The following is an 18,567-nucleotide window of genomic DNA, read 5'->3' on the forward strand; positions in this document are numbered from 1 at the left end:
CGAGTTTGGGTCTAGAGCTGAGTTTTCTGTGGCTAGACACTTGGGAGGCTTAAACTCAAGCGTCTGGCTGGAGCCTTTATCAATTCACGTGTATATGTGTACAGTTATGGGCAAAAGTTTTGAGAATGACAAATTATTTTTCGCAAAGTTTGCTGTCTCAGTTTTTATGATGGCAATTTGCATATACTCCAGAATGTCATGAAGAGTGATCAGATTGTTTGCAATTAATTTAAAAAGTCCCTCTTTGCCATACCCATGAACTTTATCCCAAAAACATTTCCACTACATTTCAGCCCTGCCAAAAAAGGACAAGCTGACATCAGGTCAGTGATTCTCTCATTAACACAGGTGATAGTGTTGACAAGGATAAGGCTGCAGATCACCATGACATGCTGATTGAGTTAGAATAACAGACTGGAAGCTTTAAAAGGAGGGTGGTGCTTGAAATCATTGTTCTTCCTCTGTTAACCATAGTTAACTGCAAGGATACACGTGCAGTCATCATTGCTTTGCTCAAAAAATGGCTTCACAGGTAAGGATATTGCGGCTAGTAAGATTTCACCTAAATCAACCATTTATCGGATCATCAAGAACTTCAAGGAGAGAGGTTCAATAATTGTGAAGATGGCTTCAGGGCGCCCAAGAACGTCCAGCAAGTGCCAGGACCATCTCCTAAAGTTGATTCAGCTGCTGGATCGGTGTACCACCAGGGCAGAGCTTGCTCAGGATTGGCAAAAGGCAGGTGTGAGTGCATCTGCACACACAGTGAGAGGAAGACTTCTGGAGGATGGCCTGGTGTCAAGGCCAGCAAAGAAGCCACTTCTCTCCAGGAAAAACATCAGAGACAGACTGATATTCTGCAAAAGGTACAGGGATTGGACTGCTGAGGACTGGGGGTAAAGTCATTTTCACATATGAATCAGCTTTCAGATTGTCCGGAGAAGGAAAGGTGAGCGCTACAATCAGTCCAGTGTCATGCCAACAGTAAAGCATCCTGAGATCATTCATGTGTGCGGTTCCTACTCAGCCAGGGGAGTGGGCTCACTCACATTTTGGCTAAGAACACAACCATGAATAAAGAATGGTACCAAAACATCCTCCAAGAGCAACTTCTCCTTCTCCTATCCATCCAAGAAGTTTGGTGAACAATGCCTTTTCATGCAGGATAGAGCACCTTGCCATAAGGCAAAAGTGATAACTAAGTGGCTCGCTGATCAAAACAACGAAATTTTGGGTACATGGCCATGTAACTCCCCAGACCTTAATCCTATTGTGAAGTTATGTATATATATATTATATGGGTAGTAAAAACAAACCAGATATCTACAGGTGGCGCTTACCCAATATATGGATGGTAACACAGATGCAAAATTGCGTGTGTAATAATTAAGGTATATGCAGATACAATAATTGATTATATAAATATATAGTAGTAAAAGTAACACCTCCACAACGTGCGTGTGGCAGCCAAACCTTAAAAGCGGATGGTTAGTCCGATAAACATAGGATGATATATATGGTAAAGGGCGGCGCCTTCAGGTGTATACAGTGTATTTAAACATATAAGCACAAATGTACACAGATGTACACAAAAGAGCCCCTACACCATATCTGGAAGACTACTGGTTATACTGCTGCACCCTGAGACACATACCATTAGAATATCCTGCATTGAGCTTCTGTGTGGAGCCTGCTGAGAGACTTCTATCACCTAAAGGGACGAGACTGCAGACCAGTCACTTACAGATAAGCCTATTTTAAGCATATATATTGTGAGTTTGCACTCTAAATGCTATACTTGAATAAAATGTTTATATAAAATACTACACCATATGGCTTTTTATATACTTCCTTTTATGATGAGCGGTGTCGCGGTTGTTTTAGAACATACATTTTATCCATCGTTAAGGAGAATTGGTTGCAGATCATACTCCGGGATTCCTAAGGAGCTACTATACAGATAAGCGGTTTGATTTTAAATATCTGGTACGCACACCACTTCTATTAACCTGCACGATCAATCATAGATCACCTTTATCCTGTTTTACAGTGTTTATGAGTTACCTGCGGTGCATCTATTCAGACACCTTTCTGTTTAACTCCTCTGGACTATTTTGTGTACATCTGTGCTTATATGTTTAAATACACTGTATACACCTGAAGGCGCCGCCCTTTACCATATATATATATATTTATTTTTTTAATTCTAATATAATGTGTGTATACCAATCATCCAGTTTGGGAAGATTTGATGTTCAGCAGCTGTTGCCCTTTACTTTTCGACAATTCCAGGGAGATATGGCTGGAATCTGTGTCTTCCTTGATCCCAGCTAACTAGTTGAGGTTACTCTAACTCAGCATTGCATCCTATCGTTTGTTCTTTTTGAAGGGCTTCTTTTTTTCCCGTTCTAAATAGTGCAGAGTCTGTGATGGCCAGATGGAAAGTGGCCCCTTTCTGGTACGGAATGTTAACGGCCATGCAGGTGTTGCTTGTTTTTAGGTCTTGTGTGGTATTCCAGTTTCAGGTGATATTGGCCACATTCTTCCCAGAACTGAAGTTCTGGGAGACGTATGAGAAACAGCTTGGCCACCCTTCTCTGCTCTTCTGGTTTCTTAGTGCTACTCAAGGGCCACGGACTTCTGGGTAGTGCACGAAGATGCCGTGGTGATCCCTTGGGTTTTGATGGGGGTTCATGTTGCTGGTGATTCTCATACTACTTGTGGGGTTGCAGCTGCTATCAGTGGCAGTCTTCTGGTGGCTTTGTTCTGTCCGCAGCGGCCATGGTTTTTTGACAACTTGTAGTTGACCATCTGTCTGCCTTGCAGTTACCTCCTTGTATTGGTACCACTTGTTTGTCGTCTTCTTTGACAACGGGACTCCTGATTTCCGTGATTCTACGGGCCAAGGGTTTTGAGCTTGTACAGGTTGTGAATGCAGTACGTTTTTTCCCCTCTCTAATATTACCATATGTGGAATGCATATATTCCGTGGTATGCGGGTCCCTCTGGTTCCCTTCCTTGAAGATGTTCCTTTTTATTCTACCACTTACCATTTACTTTTCGATTATGGTGTGCACCAACATGGGTGGGTGCAATCTGCACATTCTCTCCTAGTTGGATACCTTTCTGGTTGTTTGACTTCTCTTGTGGGGCTAGACTGGTACCAGATGATTTTCTTCTTGTTCGGGGCAGTTGGTGCTTCCTAGGTGGCGTGAGTTGTTGCTTTGACCAACTCTTTTGCCGGGTCATTCACACTTTCTCAAAGTCCTACAAGTTGCAAGGCTTTGCATTTCGAGATGCGAGTTTTGGCATCAAGGTGTTGCGCGCAACTGTTCAAGAGCAATCCCTCCCTTGGGGCAGCTTTAGTATGTCCTCAATGTTTCGCATTGTCCCACAATGGCAGGAAAGAGGAGAGGATTTTTTTACTCACTGTAAAATCCATTTCTCTGACTCCATTGGGGGATACTGCGTGCCCTCCCCTTGCTCGGACTGTTAATTTTTGAAGTTTTTATTCTTGTTGCGCCTAGTTGGCCCTCTCATCTGAGTTTGGTTATACAAAAACTTTAGATTCAAGATGGGAGGAGCATAGTAGGGGAGGAGTCTGTGTACAAAGAGGTTAATTTAAAATGCCATACTCCTTGTCTACCTACTATACCCCAGTGTCGCTCAGTGTTCCCCAATAGAGTCAGAGTATTGGATTTTACAGTAAATAATAAATCCTATTTTTATTTTTTTTTTGGGGGGGGGGGGGTCTGACATTTTACCCGATCCATCAGAAGACTGGTAGTGAAAGGACATCTGGGTGAAGTTCTGCCCTGATCCAGGAGTCTGAGGTTAAATTGATTCACTTATTCTGTTAGAGAAACAGAAGAGCTACCAACACTGCCGTCCCTGGATTGGTTGACACCCTGTCATACTGACAAAACCACCTGATAGCTCGGTTGCAAACTTCTTGGCGGACATGTCTGTCTTACTCTATACTGTGCTTCCTGAGACTTGGACTTCAACCACTTTCCTGCATCCTTATAGACTCAAGCGGAAACTGTCAAAGGTCTCAGCAAAGCATCTACCGCCAAGAAAATAGACTTGATGATAGGAAAATAGAGACCATCGTGCTGTCCTAAAGGGATGTGGCGTTAGGAATTGGAATAGTGGTGACCCTAAACAATTGCACTGTAGAGACATCCACCCTAAGTGGATTTTCCAATTTATCCATATCCACTATGAACGAAGGATAAAGGGTCAGCAATCAGTGGGTAACTTGAAACTTCTGTTCAGGCTTAGAACATGTCAAAACAGAGCAAAGAATTCAATTATTTCTTCTTCCTCCTAAACAGCATATTGTTGAGCTCCTTGTTGTCTTGGATGTGCTGTGCCTGTTGAGGAGCCTGCATTAAAATATCCACTTCATAACATCTTGCCAAGGCAGGAGGAGTCCTCCATTTCTGATTCTACCACTGCCTCACCTTCTTCCTGGGAGGAATACTCAGAATCAGACCCTCCCCAGGATGGGACTATGGCAGAACTCTAGTGCTTCTGGGACCTCGCCCCTAAAAGGTTTTCTAGTATCCTCTCTTAGGAGAAGAAATGTTAACCAGTCCCTGCACTGACTTAGCTAGGGTACCTAAACTGTCTCAACTAGTGTTATCGCTGAGGGAGTAGGCGACCTCTGGCAGAGCAGCATGATCCTTGAGCTCAGAAGTAGACTCAGCCAGGGATTTAGCCTAGGCTGACTCTGCCAGATTAGTGGCTATACTGCAGGTGTATGTGACAGGCGACTATCAGCTTTCTATGATGCGCATGCGTCTGACTGTTCACAGGGCACTGACATTTCATACAAGTATAAAAAGGATACTGTTGAAACACCACCAGTCTTAATCCTGGAAGTACTCACCTTTTCTGACAATGACAGATATTGAGGAGACAGGCAGATGCATAATATAAAAATGAACTTTCTAGCCAGAAGACACATGAAAAAACTCAGCAAGAGAAGGCACAGACACACACTCTAGGAATCTTCTTCCCTTCCTCGCATCTGCAAGGAACTACTGGGCACTGCACTCACTGCAAGCTCTAGGCCCGCCCTGGCTGATATGCTTTCCACTCCTATCTCAGAAGGGGTGGGGGGGGGTCTTTTTTTTTATTAACTTTTACAAGTCAACATACAAAATACATGCTATACAATATGTTATTGACTGAGTAAATTGACAATAAAGAAGGAAATAAACATTGAGCGGAGCTCTGATTTGTTACAAGAAAGTATGTGTGTTACTACAGCAGAGACATGTATTTTAAGGGAGACAAATGGGGAGGAATGACCGAGATGTGGGAGGTTTCTTATATTTGAAATGATAAAGTAATGTTGAGTAACAAATGCAGTGATATTCAGGAATGCAAAAGTGTATGTAGGTAATGTGTATACCTGGAGGGGGAGGTACAAGTCACCAAATCTGATGTTAATTGGGAGTTACAGTAACGAGTATGTCAAACGGTTGTTAATGGAGTTTCAGCTTTTGGAAATTTACTGGAGTATCCCTAACAATAGCTGATATGCTTTCTATCCGATAAACTGACCAAATTTTGTTGATAGTGGCAGAGACTGTGTGTGTGGTGGTTACAGGACGCAGCTACTAAACATTTAGCTGGGTTTAAGATATGCTTCATAAGTTTTTATAAATGCCGAATGGTGTCTGGGAGCGGTCTAGGAAGAAGAGCATATAGCAGGGAGTCAGGCATTCTAAATTGAATAATAGAATCAATAAGGGTATGAATTTGTCGCCAATAGGGTTGTATTTTTCAACAAGTCCACCAAACGTGCAGCAGGGTACTACATAATCCACATCCTCTACAACAGGGGTCCTCAAACTTTTTAAACAGGGGGCCAGTTCACTGTCCCTCAGACCTTTGGAGGGCCGGACTATAGTAAAAACAAAAACTATGATCCAGCGCTTCAGCCGGCCAGCCAATTGGCAGCGGCCACCGCCCCCTCTCCCGCTTCCACCAATGACCTTCTCATGTAAAAAAAAATGACAGACAGGCAGCGGCGGCATAAACACCCGGCGGCAGAGCTGGATTAAGGCTTCAGGGGGCCCGGGGCACTTAAGACAGGGGGGCCCCTAAGATCTAAAATTAAGGGCATAGTGACACATCCTGCATTACATCACCTACAGCCCACAGTATGACACTTACAGCTCTCCCAGAGAGGTCGCTTAGGTTGTCTGCATAAGAAAAATCATTGTTTCCACAAACTAAAATACTGTACATTAAAACAATCATCAAAACACCACATTAAAATGGGTATTGACACCACACATTAAAACTAGCAATGATATCACAATTAAAAATACCATTGATAACGTGCATACTATATTTTCTAATTCCACAGATTGATGTTGTAGAGTCTACAACATCAATCTGTGGAATTAGAAAATATAGTATGTAGACAGGAGGGAACAAAATACCATCTATAGTAAATTTTGAAGGAATTTTCCTTATTGAAATTGATGACTTGACTAAATTAGACCTAATTTTTGACCATTCTTTAGGAGTCTGGGTCTCCCCTGTGTCCCGCTCCCAGGCTATTTCATGGGGATGTTTGGTAGATTAACAACTCCAATCAGTTGATACAGAGTAGATATTGGGCCCCTTGTAATGGGAGAATTGCGACACACATTCTAGAGCCGAGCATTTGTCCGATGCGAGACGGTGTCTGCGAGGAACGGTAAAAATGTCTGATTTGGAGATATTGATAGAATATTTTGTGTGGCAAATCTAATCGTGTTTGTAAATCTGAGAATGTAGGGAAAAATCTCATCGGAGCTAGATCCTATATAAGAAGTAAGTTAGGTGATGTCCAGTGGTAAAACATTTTATGGTCCAGGCCTAGTGCAACGTTTTTATTGTTCCATAGTAGGACTAAACTGGTATTAGGATCGTAATTTATAGGTCCTGGTTACCCAGTCCCATATGAAAACGGAAAATAGTGCTGCAGGGATTTGAGCTAAGTGTCTGGTCCTGTGAGTGCCAAAGAATGCATTGGGTCATGTGCGTTACTTGACAGTATTTTAATATGTTGGGAGGCCTAGACCTCCGGCAGTTTGATGTTTAGAGAGAATTCACATTCAGACCCTAGGTCTGCGTCCCGCCCAAATAAATTTGGAAAGCATTTGTTGTAAATGTTTAGGGGGTTCAATTCTATGCTGCAGCTGATGTACTATGTGATGGCTAGGGACTATGCGGTGACAGCGCTTAGGGGCACATTTATCAATATTCACATAAAGTGAAAAGTAGTTTTCAATCCTTATCGCAATGATAAGGATTGAACTACTTCTCACATTTATGTACAGCCCTGTACAGAAACAGCAGTTCCGAAAAACTGCTGTTTCAGTGATAAAAAAAATCACTTACCCCCCTCTTCGGAAGCGCTGTCTTCGGATCTTCTCTTCACTCTAAAATTGCGCATGTCCAGTTCCAAGAACTGGACATGCGCACACAGATCCCCTCTCTGTCTCTGCAACGATAGTTGCAGAGAGAGAGCGCTGAGTGACAGGGAGGGATCATGTGATCCCTCCACACATGTGCTGTCCAGCTCTGCTCTTCGGAGCAGAGCTGACAGCATTAGATTTCTTCAATTCGGGTGATGTACGCCAGCTGCGTACATTAACATGACAAGTTCCCGAAAAAAATGTTTTTTCGGGACTTGTTAGATTGCGGCCAGGAGCAGTCACCATTCTGTTGAATGGTGACTGCTCCCAAAAACGAAGAGTGCAAAGCAGCAGATATCCATGATATCTGCTGCGATGCCCCCTTAATAAATTTGCGGAGGACACTGTGGGACCTTAATGACCCGTTAAAAGCACTATCGTGCTTTATTAAATATGCCCCTTAGTCCCCAGGCACACACTGCAGGGGTAATGATGGGAGTACTCCGTGGAGGGAGGAGGTACTTGGACTAGTTTAACCTGGCGTGGCTGTTAGCTTTGAATGACCGTCGGAGCTTCAAATTCAAAAAGTCATGGCTGAAGATTTAAAAATGAAAGTAAAATAAAGGTAAAAACAGACTGCTGACCAGCCATGCCTCAAAAGTACTTTGTCCTTTGGGGAGATATATGAGAGGAGATTAAACATTTCAAAAGTAGCAATATCCTTTATAAAGGCTCTATATCCCATGTTGCATGGTCTCCTAAATGATGAAAATAAAAAGTAGATCTGCAAATTTCCATACATTGACAGTGCTGGAAACATTTTACATAAGTATTCCATCTCATGGAAGCTATTGCTTGTTATTAGCCATTTTAGATGCAAAGAGTCTGCCTGCAGTGGCAGCAGTAGCTTACTGACAGGAAGGATGGTGTTCATAGGAAGAAATGTCTATATAGAAATTGTATCCACTTTTTTTTTTTTGTTTTTTTTTTTTAAACATGACAACTTGTATGTTGTTTCCTGTGCTAAAGTAACTTTAAAGTGCTGCTGCCACCAAAACTTTAATGTTTTAAACAGTGGTCAAAGTGGACCTTTAGAAGTGGCTGTACAGAAATTGAGAAGTGACCCTATGAAAAATGTAATGGGCATTTAAGTTAAGGCAGTAGGAGAAGTGGCGGTATGACACACTACCGTATTCACCCCACTTCGACCACTGGTTTTACATGTATTTACTGTATCCTTGTGTTCTAGGATCTAATTCGAAATTTGGATGGTGTTCGGATTATCAGTGGATTCCTTTCAGATCCAAATCCAAAACTAAGAGTGAAGGCATTGAATGCACTCAACAACCTGAGTATGAACCTGCAAAATCAGGAACAAATAAAGGTGACATTTTCTTGTTTATAATTCTCAGTATTCACGGACAATGTAGACTGCAGAGTATCTAGCAGACGTTATTTTCTATCATTACAAAATTGGCATCATTTTCTGCCTGAAAAGCAGCAGCCCTGGTTAGCCAGAATAAAATCGTCAACATTTATTTATATAGCGCCAGTAGATTCCATAGTGTTTTACAATTGGGAACAATCAGTAATAAAACAATACTGGGAAATACATACATAGAGAGATAAGAGGCCCTGCTCGCAAGCTTACAATCTATGAAATATCAAGTTAATATTTTTTCTTTGTTTTTGAATTGCTTTGCACGACTCTTGGGAGTCACATTGTGATATCAATTGTTCGAGACTTGCAGAGCTATAGACCACTGCTAGCTATTAATAAGAATACAGTTATTATATGCATTGTATTCAAATAACCTGAAGATAGATCAACCATGTAACAATTATTCCTACTATTAGTGAAATTGTTGCCTTCTGTGTAAGATTATATAGAGTATATAATAATGGGTATACTTTAATTTGATTTTAAATGGATATGGAAATATTGAGCAGAGAAGGTGGAGTGTGACACGACTGGTGGGTCTACTCTCTTAGTAGGAACCAATGCTAATGGATTGTTACTTTACCACCCACTATTAATGTGGTAAATCATTTTTATTTTCACTGCTAACAATCTAAAGAACAATTGTTTTAAAATCTGTGGTCCTTAACATATCTCAAACTACCCTAGTGGTAGATTGGCTATTGGCCCACTCCTAATAAATAAATAAAAGAAAAACCCCAACAAAAAAAAAACTCATTCTGTAAAAAAAAAAAAAGGTTTAGTCAGTGATGTTCACACTGTTGCTTAAATTGTTTTTTGTTGCTTAGGATTACATAAATGAAATATGTGAGGATATCGCAGCATCTCCACTGAATTCTGAAGTCCAACTGGCTGGTTTAAGACTTGTTATTAATATGTCATTCAATTACAATTACCATGACAGAATGGTAGATTACATCCCCAGCTTTCTTACTTTACTGGTGAAAGGAAATGAAGTTACCCAGGTACTTTATTTACTATCTTATTCCATCAAATTGCCCTATTTTTATCTGATGTGTAGTAGAAACTAAATGGGCTATAACATTATTTTTACAATGACAAATCTGTTTTGTTTCCATGTAATCTCAATCATTCTGCAGAACACTATTTTTAATACAGAGTGCAGTGCTAGATTCATGAGATGCAGACACTACAATAGCGCAAAATGGTCTGGTCAGATATTAAAGTGTCCGTAGTTATTTTTATACTTGCGTATAATGTATTAAGTGGTTTCATAAGAGATTGTTTATGCTATGAGGATATTGTGGTAAAGGACAAGGGATGCAGGTTGTGCGCTATTATACAGGGCACAGACCTCTGAGGGAACTTCTTATGTCCACATAATCTGCATCCTTATACACAAGTATTCTTATTATACAAAGAGGTGGTGTTACTAGTCTCCCTTTAAGCAGATATTTTTTACAGGTGGTTTGAGTAATATTTTTGTGACTTTATATTCGTACCGATCACAATTGCATTGTATGCCAAATATTACCCTATAAACCCTCACTCCCGAATTCCGGCAAGGAGACTGATACTGTTAAATGCCTATTGGGTAACTTGTTTTACTCCTAGAAAGGTGACTTAACAGTAAACGGACTGTACTTCTGCTTCTGTTGGTGAAATAATTATATTTAGTAACAGTGTCCCAAGACTATATACACATGTATATAAATGATGTATAGCAATGTACTCTAGTGCGGAATAAAATATCAGTTCTTAAGTTCTGTGATCTTTATTAAAGTACCCAGCCTGCATGCTTGTTTCCTTATATAGCCATGTGACTTTAATATGCTTATTTTTTTTACTGGGGAGGGGCATAACAACTTATCACCTGTATGCAGATGGATTATCTTACTCATTCTATTAGTATTTCTATTATGATGCACGGTATAAGAGGATAGAGATATACACTGATCAGCCACAGCATTAAAACCACTGACAAGTAAGTGAATAAAATTGATTATCTTGGTACAATGGCACCTGTAAAGGGGTGGGATATGTTAGGCAGCAAGTGAAAAGTCAGTTATTGAAGTTGATAGTTTGGAAGCAGGAAAAAGTTGCAAGAGTAAGTATCTGAGACACTTTGACAAGGGTCAAATTGTGAATATTAAAAAAAAACAAAAAACATTCTACTACATTCTGGAGCAGCTTAACCTAAAACTTGTATATGAAGAATTAAGAGACTATATAGCAGTGTTGGCTAACCTGTGACACTCCAGGTGTTGTGAAACTACAAGTCCCAGCATACCCTTCCAGCAATAAGTTGTTATATATTGGCAAAGCAGGCTGGGACTTGTAGTTTCACAACACCTGGAGTGTCACAGGTTAGCCAACACTGCTATATAGGATAAATCGTGTGTGTGTAATTTTAGCTCCTGGAAGCAATCATTTTGTGTCCTGCACACCAAAATATCAGGATTTAGTTGCAAAACTTGAATTGAATCCTGGGGGTATATTTACTAGACTGCAGGTTTGAAAAAAGTGTTAACTAGAATTTGACTGGTTGCTATAAGCATTTAGTACATTCTACAGAATGACAGTTAGAATCTGATTGGTTGCTATAGGCAACACCTTCACTTTTTCTAACCTGCTGTTTAGTAAATATACCCCCTGGAGTCTGTGTACTCCTAGTACTCAAGTATAGTACTAGTGTAGTTAGGACTTGCTTGAAGTTCTTGTTTGTGAGCAAATACAGTATTTTGTCATGCTAAACAAATCCCCCTCCCTTGTAATGGACAAGATTAGTTAGCAGTTAAAGTGTTCATAGCCACTAAAATTATGTTTGCCATTTAAGCTGTGTTAGCCCTAAATGGGCAGTGTGCTTAGGCACAAAAATATGAATGATCCCAATTTAATATCTTAAATGACTCTTATATGTTAATCAGGATAGGAGGTATATTTTAGGGTTTATTTAGACTATTTATTTTTATTTTTTTTTAACCCATCAATTTTCTTTTCCTCCAGAAATATACATTAAAAGTTCTGGTGAACTTCTCTGCAAATCCTTTGATGGCCATGCCTCTCCTCGCTAATAAGGTAAAATGTTTCTCATGGTTTGGTATAAAACAGTTTTGCTTTGTATGTATAGCCCCTATTTCCCCCAATGTAGGATCCCTTTAAATGTGCCCTACTATGTAGACAAGGCACACTGTTCATATAAATATATAATCATATGTATTGCTTATGGGCAGCTACATAGAACAGCTTTTCTCAACCTTAGACTTCAGGAACCATTAGTTGTACACATTTTTGGTATATCTTTCTAACATACACAAGTTAATTTTTGCCCCCAATCAACTCTGCTCTCTTCAACTGCTGCTATGCTTATACTGGTCATTTTCAGCAGTTCGTAAAGACCAGAATATAGAAACTCTCATATAGGGAACATCCAAGCTGAGCATCATAACCACGTTTTGTTTCCAAGAAACAGTTAACCCCCCCAAAAAATTTTTAAAAATTACTTTAACAACTTCCTCGTTGTGAAAAACTAATAACAATAATGCTGTCATTTGTAACAAACATACTTTCCAGCCAGCCCCTAAAATTGGTATTCTGATTCCTTATCGTTTGAAACCCAACCCTCTTAGACTGTAAGCTCATTTGGACAGGGCAATCTTTCCATTTTTTTGTTTCATGTCACTGTATGTAACTTTTTGTCACCATTTTATAAATAAGTTAATTGTAGTAATAATAAATATCACAAGATGTCTATGAATAGTTTTTTTTATGTATATGGACAGGAAGTGTTCAGTGCATATTGCACATGTGATTCCAGCCAATTCTTTCCACATAGGAAAACTAAAACGTTCATCAAAAGACTTGAGGTATTCCTCAATAATGGTCCCCAAAACACCATGATAGTGTGGCCTGTTACATTAATTTAAAATCTTATTTGGGAAGCACTTTCAAACACAGATTCTGATGGTATAAAGCAAAGAGCTAGACAAATTCTGGTTGCCGAAATGCCACTGGCAACCCAAAAAGTCCCCCTGCTCATGACCACCCCCTCTTTTCCTGCACTGGAGACATGCTTTGCATAGCACCCAAATATCAAGGCATTTAACTCTTACATCCCCTACCTTCCTCTCTGACTAGGGTACGAGCTAGGCAACACTATTATTGTAGCTCACATTGTGGCAACATTTGCTGGAAAGTTCACCGAGGCTGAATGCTTTGTGGATGGGAGAGCTTAGAGACTGGTAACCAATTCTAATGGGGAACTATTCATTAAAGGCCTGGGTTGATACTTTGTCATTTGAGGGTGGAGGGGCTGGTGTGCTGCCCACATAAAATATTGCACAGTCTTGTAAACTCCACTTTCCCATTCAATATTGCCTGCTGCAAATTCACGTTCCACTAATATATCTGTTGGAAGAGGACATGGTAAGTACATGGAACACAATTGTATTAGGTGTATTAATGATGTATTATCTTTTTACAGGTACACCCATCTTTGACCTCTATCTTTGACAGCTGCACTAATAAGGATATTCTTCTCAGAGCACTGACCTTTTCAGCAAACATCTCTGAGAATTTAGGAAGAGTACAGCTCAGTCGCTACAATTATAATTCATTGTATGGTCTTCTGTTTGGGGATGTAGCTCTGTGCCAGAGATATCTGGCACCATTATTACAACATCCAGATATAGAAGTAAAAGAACAAGCTGCTAGATGCATCTCTAACCTCTCAAAGATTGAAACTGGTTTAACAGACAACATAATATAATTTGTGTATTGCAATGAAAAATATATATATATGCTATAAAATGACTTTATACAGGACTTAAAAAGGGGTGGAATGTTTATTGCAGTACTCCATCAAATTTCCTTCAAATGTTATTCTAGCCAATAAATGGTATTCCTCTGGGTAACCTCACTTCTATATTTTTGGATAACACCATGATTGCAGGTCTATACTAGTTATTACTATTTTATAAGAACAGTTTATTTGATTTGTTCTTTGACTATGATATTCTTTGGGGCAGCTGGAATGCATTTCAGAGTTTATACTCATCAGAGCCACAGAACAGTGATTGAGACTAAAGCAAAAAATTGGTTAATATGACTGATGCTGGCCTAGATGTAACTGCAGTCCTATGTCTTCTATAGAACCATTCCACATTGTATGCTCCACTTTCCCTTTAAGTAGGATTCTTACTATGTAAACAGGTATTTTGGTTAGTGCCCAATAGCTGAAGTTTCTTCGACGACTGAGTGTATTATGCTCTTTGCATGTCACATTTGGAGAGACTCCAGATATCGACCCCATTAGCATAATTAGCTTACGTTCTAGTTTCATATTTACTGATACAGCGATAGCATAAAAACAAACCTAACTAGATCACCAGTAATTTTACACAATCTTAAAGTACAAAGCCCACATAAATGAACTTTCATATCATAATTCTGTACATGATTAATCAGAATGGTTAGCATGGTATAATTGGCTCCTAGTCCTACATCAACCACACCACACTGTAGAATGCATTGACTATAGCCTAAGAATAGAGCTGGGATGATTATATAGTCCAAGACATGCAAATTTACAGAGTATGTAACTCTAAGGAGTAAAAGTATCAAGCTGTGCATTTCTGGTGGGTTTGAAAAGTGGAGTTGGAGCCTATATCAACAAGTCATATTCTAGCTATCGTTTTGTAGAATGCACTAAATAACTATAATCTGATTGGTTGCCAAAGGCAACATCTCCACTTTTCAAACCTGTCAAATAGCCTGTTCTCCTGCTAAACTTCATGCTCAACGGGCTTGTGATATTTTGACAAAGGTGAGCAATCTACATAGTTTCTCTTTCCAATTTTAATATGATATGGTGGTTTTCAAAGTTTTTCTGGGGGGTTGTGGAATACCTCCTTTATAAAAATCTTCATGGATTAACAAAATAAGGACATAAATAGAGCAAGATGCTCGCTGCTGTTTGCCAAAATTCAAAGTCTGTTCCCACTGCTATTTGTTTTCTTTTCTCCCCTGGGGAAACATCATTATGCCCATAAATAGTTGTGTATGAAAGAATAATGGTATTAAAGAGTGGGCAAATGCCGATTTATTAAGAAAGCATCAATTACTGAACCCTGTTAAGATGACTAGAGGAAACGGCATTACCACAGCTTCTTAAACATGGGTGCATTGGTGAAGGATTTTATCCATTTTGATCCTATTTTAATCACCCTGTATACAGCCCTTTTGTGTATAGCATCTATCGCAAGAGCACATAGCAAGGTGCTATGCACAAACATCAGTAGCAGGGCAAATAGAAGTTGTGCTTGCCCTACAGGAGGCAGGGCTAATAAATAGGTGAAAAAGTGCAAAATATAGTGAAAACCAGGAATCATAATGCAGTAAAACAAGAGAAGACACTAATAAAATTTGCAACAATTAAAAACAATACAAGGCACAAGTGAAGGTGTTGCTGAAGCACCTGCTCTCCCTTGCATGTCATATTGTGATGAGGAGGTGACTATAAACAAGAGTGCTTGATATGTCTTAAGTACAACCTCAAATTCTACCAACAATGGACAACCCCAGTTTCCCATTAAGAGTAGGAATAGAAAACAGAGTGATTTAAAATATATGGAAAAAAAATGAAACAGTTTGCCAGAAACTGCTAATTGACTTTAGGAACTTGTCATGAGTTTTGTAATGTTTATTCACTTTTAACTGTAGCGCACATTGCAAAAATAACAGCACTCTAAACATGCTGTATATTAGAATATTTATAATTATATGCATTGGAACCTGGACAGGGGAGTTTGTCAATTAAGTTATTGGGAGAACTTGAAATGGAGAGGGGCAATCAAGGGAGTCCATGTTTGCGAAGAACTTGGCCTTGACCAGTGCACTGTTTGAGAACTACTGACAATATATAAGAAATACTAGAAAGGTCACTCCTGTAATTTAAGAACAAGTTAGGAGATTGGAGACAAAAGGGCATATTCAATTGTTGGCGTTATAGCCCAAATTCTCGCAGTGCTCACACTATTACTGTCATTACAGTAATAGTGCGCGTAAATATCGTTATTACGGTAGTTTTCTCACTGGATTTCAGCTCGCGGCTCAGGGAGCTGCGAGCCGAAATCCAGCTTACTATTACCGTAATAACGGTAATCGTTTTAACGCCGCAGGGAATTCAAACAATTGAATATGCCCCAAAGAACTATACAATTAATTTGGCAACAACATGTAAATATTTCAGCTACAATTTATAACAGCAGAATTAGTATTTTAGAAAATATATTTTAATATTTCCACAGTGATTATATATATTTCACACATTCAAAAATGTCACTTTTGCTTACATTCCACCATTGACAGTATTAGACATTGCACTGTCTGCAGTACTTTTCGCTTTGCATTTTCTTTCAATGCTAGATTACAGCATTCCATGGCACATCTATGTAAAGGACAAATCAGGTCCTATTCAATGTTAGCATAGCAAAGACAGAGCAATGCTAGCAGCATTCACACATCACCACACTATATACAGATACAGTTGATATTTAGATTTTGGTATTTGAGAATACAAAGTAATTTTTGAGAAAGGCACTTAGTTTGCAGAAATCTAATTAATTTGATATGAAGACCTTACTACATTTGTTCTATACCAAGTAATATTTTTAAACATTTAAAACAGACAATGGCCCAACATAAGCTTAGATATCACTGACATCTACACTTATGTTAGAGCATATTGACACAACTATCAGAATATTTTTTTGTAAACCAGTGCTCGTACCAAAGGGTAGTTTGCTCAATAACCTACAGAGTACTACTGTGAAGAATATAGGATAGAGCATTGCATGATAGCAGGCTCTGCACAAGTGCTGGAACCTTTGTAATGGTTTTCAGATGGTTTGCCCAAAAAAAAAAAAACAACACCCCCTCAGAAAAAAAACACAATGCTTCACAGGACTACAGCAGAGTGATACTAAAGATCATTTACGACTGTGGAATCTGCAAACGCTATTTTGTTACAGCACTTTGCTACTTGGGCATAATCTCTCAGGCTAAGATTACAGCACCTGCAAGGACCCTTCCTTGGTACAGGTGCATAGTTTTACACAGATGTACAAAAACAAGATGTTTTGCAGGACAGGACTATCTAAATGAGATAACGCAGCAGATTTACAGCTTTGTTTCCTGCTTTGGGGTAGGATGTACAGCCCTTCTCCCCACAAGAGTTGAACTCTCCAGGTAATCAGTTTTTTTCCCTATAATATTAATAAGATGCATTTTGAACTTTCCAGTTGAAAGTCAACAGGAAAGCGCATTTCTAGGCACACCTCTAACCATGTGATAAGAATCCTCAAATTGTAACACATAATAAACAATCCTGATATCACATTAGTCTCATGATTAATAACAAACGGCTAAAGTGAGCAGGATTTTCAGAGAAAAACAGAAAAGGTAAAACTGATGAAGGGATAGTTATAAACGGGAATGAAGGTGGACTTTAAAGCTGATGTTTTGAATCTTTTCAGAATGCTGATTTTCTGGAGCATCAGTCAACCTGCAGGTGTTTCTAAACAGCATGAAGTGGGCATCCTTGAGACATGGTAGGCAGACAAGTAGCTGCAGTTATGCACAAGCAGCAGTGTGGGACTGCACTTTTTGCACTAGTACAGCAAATGAAGTGGATAATGACAGCAAGTATTTGTGTTCTGTTCAAATTGATCTTTTGGTTATATTACAACTGCCATTTTCTGCATATATAAAAAACAACCATGGTATATAATGCTGTGGATTTTGAATGGCTTTGCTTGTATACGAGATTCCATGCTGGGCTCTACTCGCTGCAGTACAGGTAATTTAGGGTAAACAAAATAAAGAATGCAAGTTTATGGTCTTAATAGCGATAGACATTAAAATATATAAATTACAGTTTGCAACAATGTAAACTACTGAATGAAACAATGGTTGGACATATTTAAAACAAAAATTAAAGGATTGAGGTGCCAATTTTTTTATTTTAAGGGAGTGAAAAAAGCTATGTAGTCACATCATCAGTATAAACTACTCTTCAAACTTAGACACTGGCAGTAATCAGGTGAATTTGGTACCAGATTCCCAGGATACAACAAAATCAATTTGCATGCCAAAATGCAAGTACAGGCAACTAATATAAAACCTTATGACAACGGAAATGTAATATTCCTTTTTACTTTCAATTTTGTTTTCACACTGCCGTATTCTATAAAAAGGCACAACATATTAAATTCACCAGTTTGCAGGCAAAGTGCATTACAGGTAATGTACTTGTCCAAACTCACAATCTTTGGAAGACTTCTAGATTGGTTAGTCTTAAATTTCTCAATTTTAAAAAAAACAACACAAATTCAATGTTATTAGTCAAGTAAATATTTGCCATTCCTATTATTAATTTTATGAATTTCCAGGTAAAACTTTAAATACACTTTGGTGTATGTCAGTGAAAAAGTTATAAAATGTGTTCTTATGAAACACTGCAACCCAATCATAGTACATGTCATTTCATTAACTAATACAATCATCCCTTAGGTGGGTCATCACTGTAAGTGTTAAAGAGTCTCGAGTCTCCATGGTTCATGACTAAGAAATCGTCTTCGGTAAGTCCATATCGCTCAAGAGCTTCATTCAGTTTAATGGGTGGATCCAGGTAATGCTAAAAAG

The 18,567-nt window shown here is 39.0% G+C and overlaps 2 protein-coding genes and 1 long non-coding RNA gene across 3 annotated transcripts in view; 1 reads left to right on the top strand and 2 right to left on the bottom strand.

The window, feature by feature from the left end:
- The window catches only part of LOC142152284 (armadillo repeat-containing protein 10-like), a 37,118-nt gene extending 23,340 nt beyond the window's left edge, over positions 1-13,778 (top strand). The window contains exons 4-7 of the mRNA XM_075208756.1: positions 8,674-8,808; positions 9,693-9,869; positions 11,872-11,943; positions 13,349-13,778. Of these exons, the coding sequence (XP_075064857.1) occupies positions 8,674-8,808; positions 9,693-9,869; positions 11,872-11,943; positions 13,349-13,633 (669 nt within the window). The 3' untranslated portion in view covers positions 13,634-13,778. The remainder of the gene's footprint in view (positions 1-8,673; positions 8,809-9,692; positions 9,870-11,871; positions 11,944-13,348) is intronic.
- LOC142152285 (uncharacterized) lies at positions 8,859-14,506 on the bottom strand. Its single transcript, XR_012691313.1, has 2 exons — positions 13,785-14,506; positions 8,859-13,591 (listed from the first exon to the last, which is right to left on the bottom strand). It is a non-coding gene; the product is annotated as an uncharacterized LOC142152285 (long non-coding RNA).
- A 1,633-nt stretch (positions 14,507-16,139) lies between these two features.
- Positions 16,140-18,567, bottom strand: part of LOC142152272 (N-acyl-phosphatidylethanolamine-hydrolyzing phospholipase D-like) — a 32,158-nt gene continuing 29,730 nt past the window's right edge. Inside the window, exon 5 of the mRNA XM_075208734.1 lies at positions 16,140-18,559. Coding sequence (XP_075064835.1) covers positions 18,425-18,559 — 135 coding nt within the window. The 3' untranslated portion in view covers positions 16,140-18,424. The remainder of the gene's footprint in view (positions 18,560-18,567) is intronic.

The sequence above is a fragment of the Mixophyes fleayi genome, chromosome 4, assembly GCF_038048845.1.
Source record: "Mixophyes fleayi isolate aMixFle1 chromosome 4, aMixFle1.hap1, whole genome shotgun sequence".
NCBI lineage: Eukaryota > Metazoa > Chordata > Amphibia > Anura > Limnodynastidae > Mixophyes > Mixophyes fleayi.